Genomic DNA, 879 nt, shown 5'->3' with positions numbered 1-879 from the left:
ATTCATCGTGCTAACATAGCTGTCGCTGTTAGGCTGAGGATCCCGATGCTTGGCGCACGTCACTGATATCAAGAACGATAGGGAGATCAAGCTAAGTGACACCGACCTCAGGATCATACAGTGAGATCAGCCGTAGTCAACTGGCCGCCTGCCATTCAATGCCGACCTCAGGCGTATCCGGAAGGGCTTTTTCCCTACTGGTCGTGGTGATGGCGATGAGGATGAGGAATTCCAGGTAGGGTGGTGAGGTGTCTAGGAGTAGTAACCAAGGCTAATCATGGTAGGTTGAGTATGAAGACCGTATAGAAGACAAAATTCACCCAATGAGGACTCGATACCCCTCGAAGAAGTCGTTCATGCCGGACCAAGACGAGGCCCGTAAGGTCAAGAGATTGATCAAGCTCATAAGGGCGGGAATTATCAAGTCTAAGGAGGAGAAGCCTGCGAAGGAGGATGTATTTCATACCGCTCCTCGACGAAATCACTACTTAATAAAAAGGCTGTGTATTAGCATAACCATCTCCAGAGTAACCGCCAGTGATGAAAATACCAAGGACTGCGATAAAGGATGATGCGATCATTATAATAAAGCCAACTACCTGAAAGTAAAAGTCGACTGGATGCTGGTAATAACTCTACCAGCCATGATCGGGCACATATGTCTACTACACCATATGGCACCGGAAGCCATGGAAAAGCCACTGTTGGTATATATGTTCGCTCTCCTCAGCTGAGCTCAAGAGTTTCCTCGCTTATTACACAAGCATATATCGTATCCAACTGCGTATATAAACTGTATACTAATTCAGATAGAAGTTTTCAGAATCCGACAAGAAATTTCCAAAACATCCTCAAACCCTTCATGTTGTGACTGACACA

The 879-nt window shown here is 46.0% G+C and overlaps 1 protein-coding gene across 1 annotated transcript; it reads left to right on the top strand.

Annotated features, from left to right (window-relative positions):
* Window positions 1–323: 323 nt before the first annotated feature.
* Window positions 324–541, top strand: Pmar_PMAR010624 (hypothetical protein; the record flags this gene model as incomplete). The annotated part of the gene is made up of 2 exons (XM_002776956.1): window positions 324–455; window positions 512–541. The coding sequence occupies 2 exons, from the start codon at window positions 324–326 to the stop codon at window positions 539–541; spliced, it is 162 nt and encodes a 53-aa protein (XP_002777002.1).
* Between the last annotated feature and the right edge of the window lie 338 nt (window positions 542–879).

The sequence above is a fragment of the Perkinsus marinus genome, assembly GCF_000006405.1.
Source record: "Perkinsus marinus ATCC 50983 genomic scaffold scf_1104296952602, whole genome shotgun sequence".
NCBI lineage: Eukaryota > Perkinsozoa > Perkinsida > Perkinsidae > Perkinsus > Perkinsus marinus.
The sequence above is the reverse complement of the archived record's forward strand: the minus strand, read 5'-3'. Positions and strand labels throughout refer to the sequence as shown.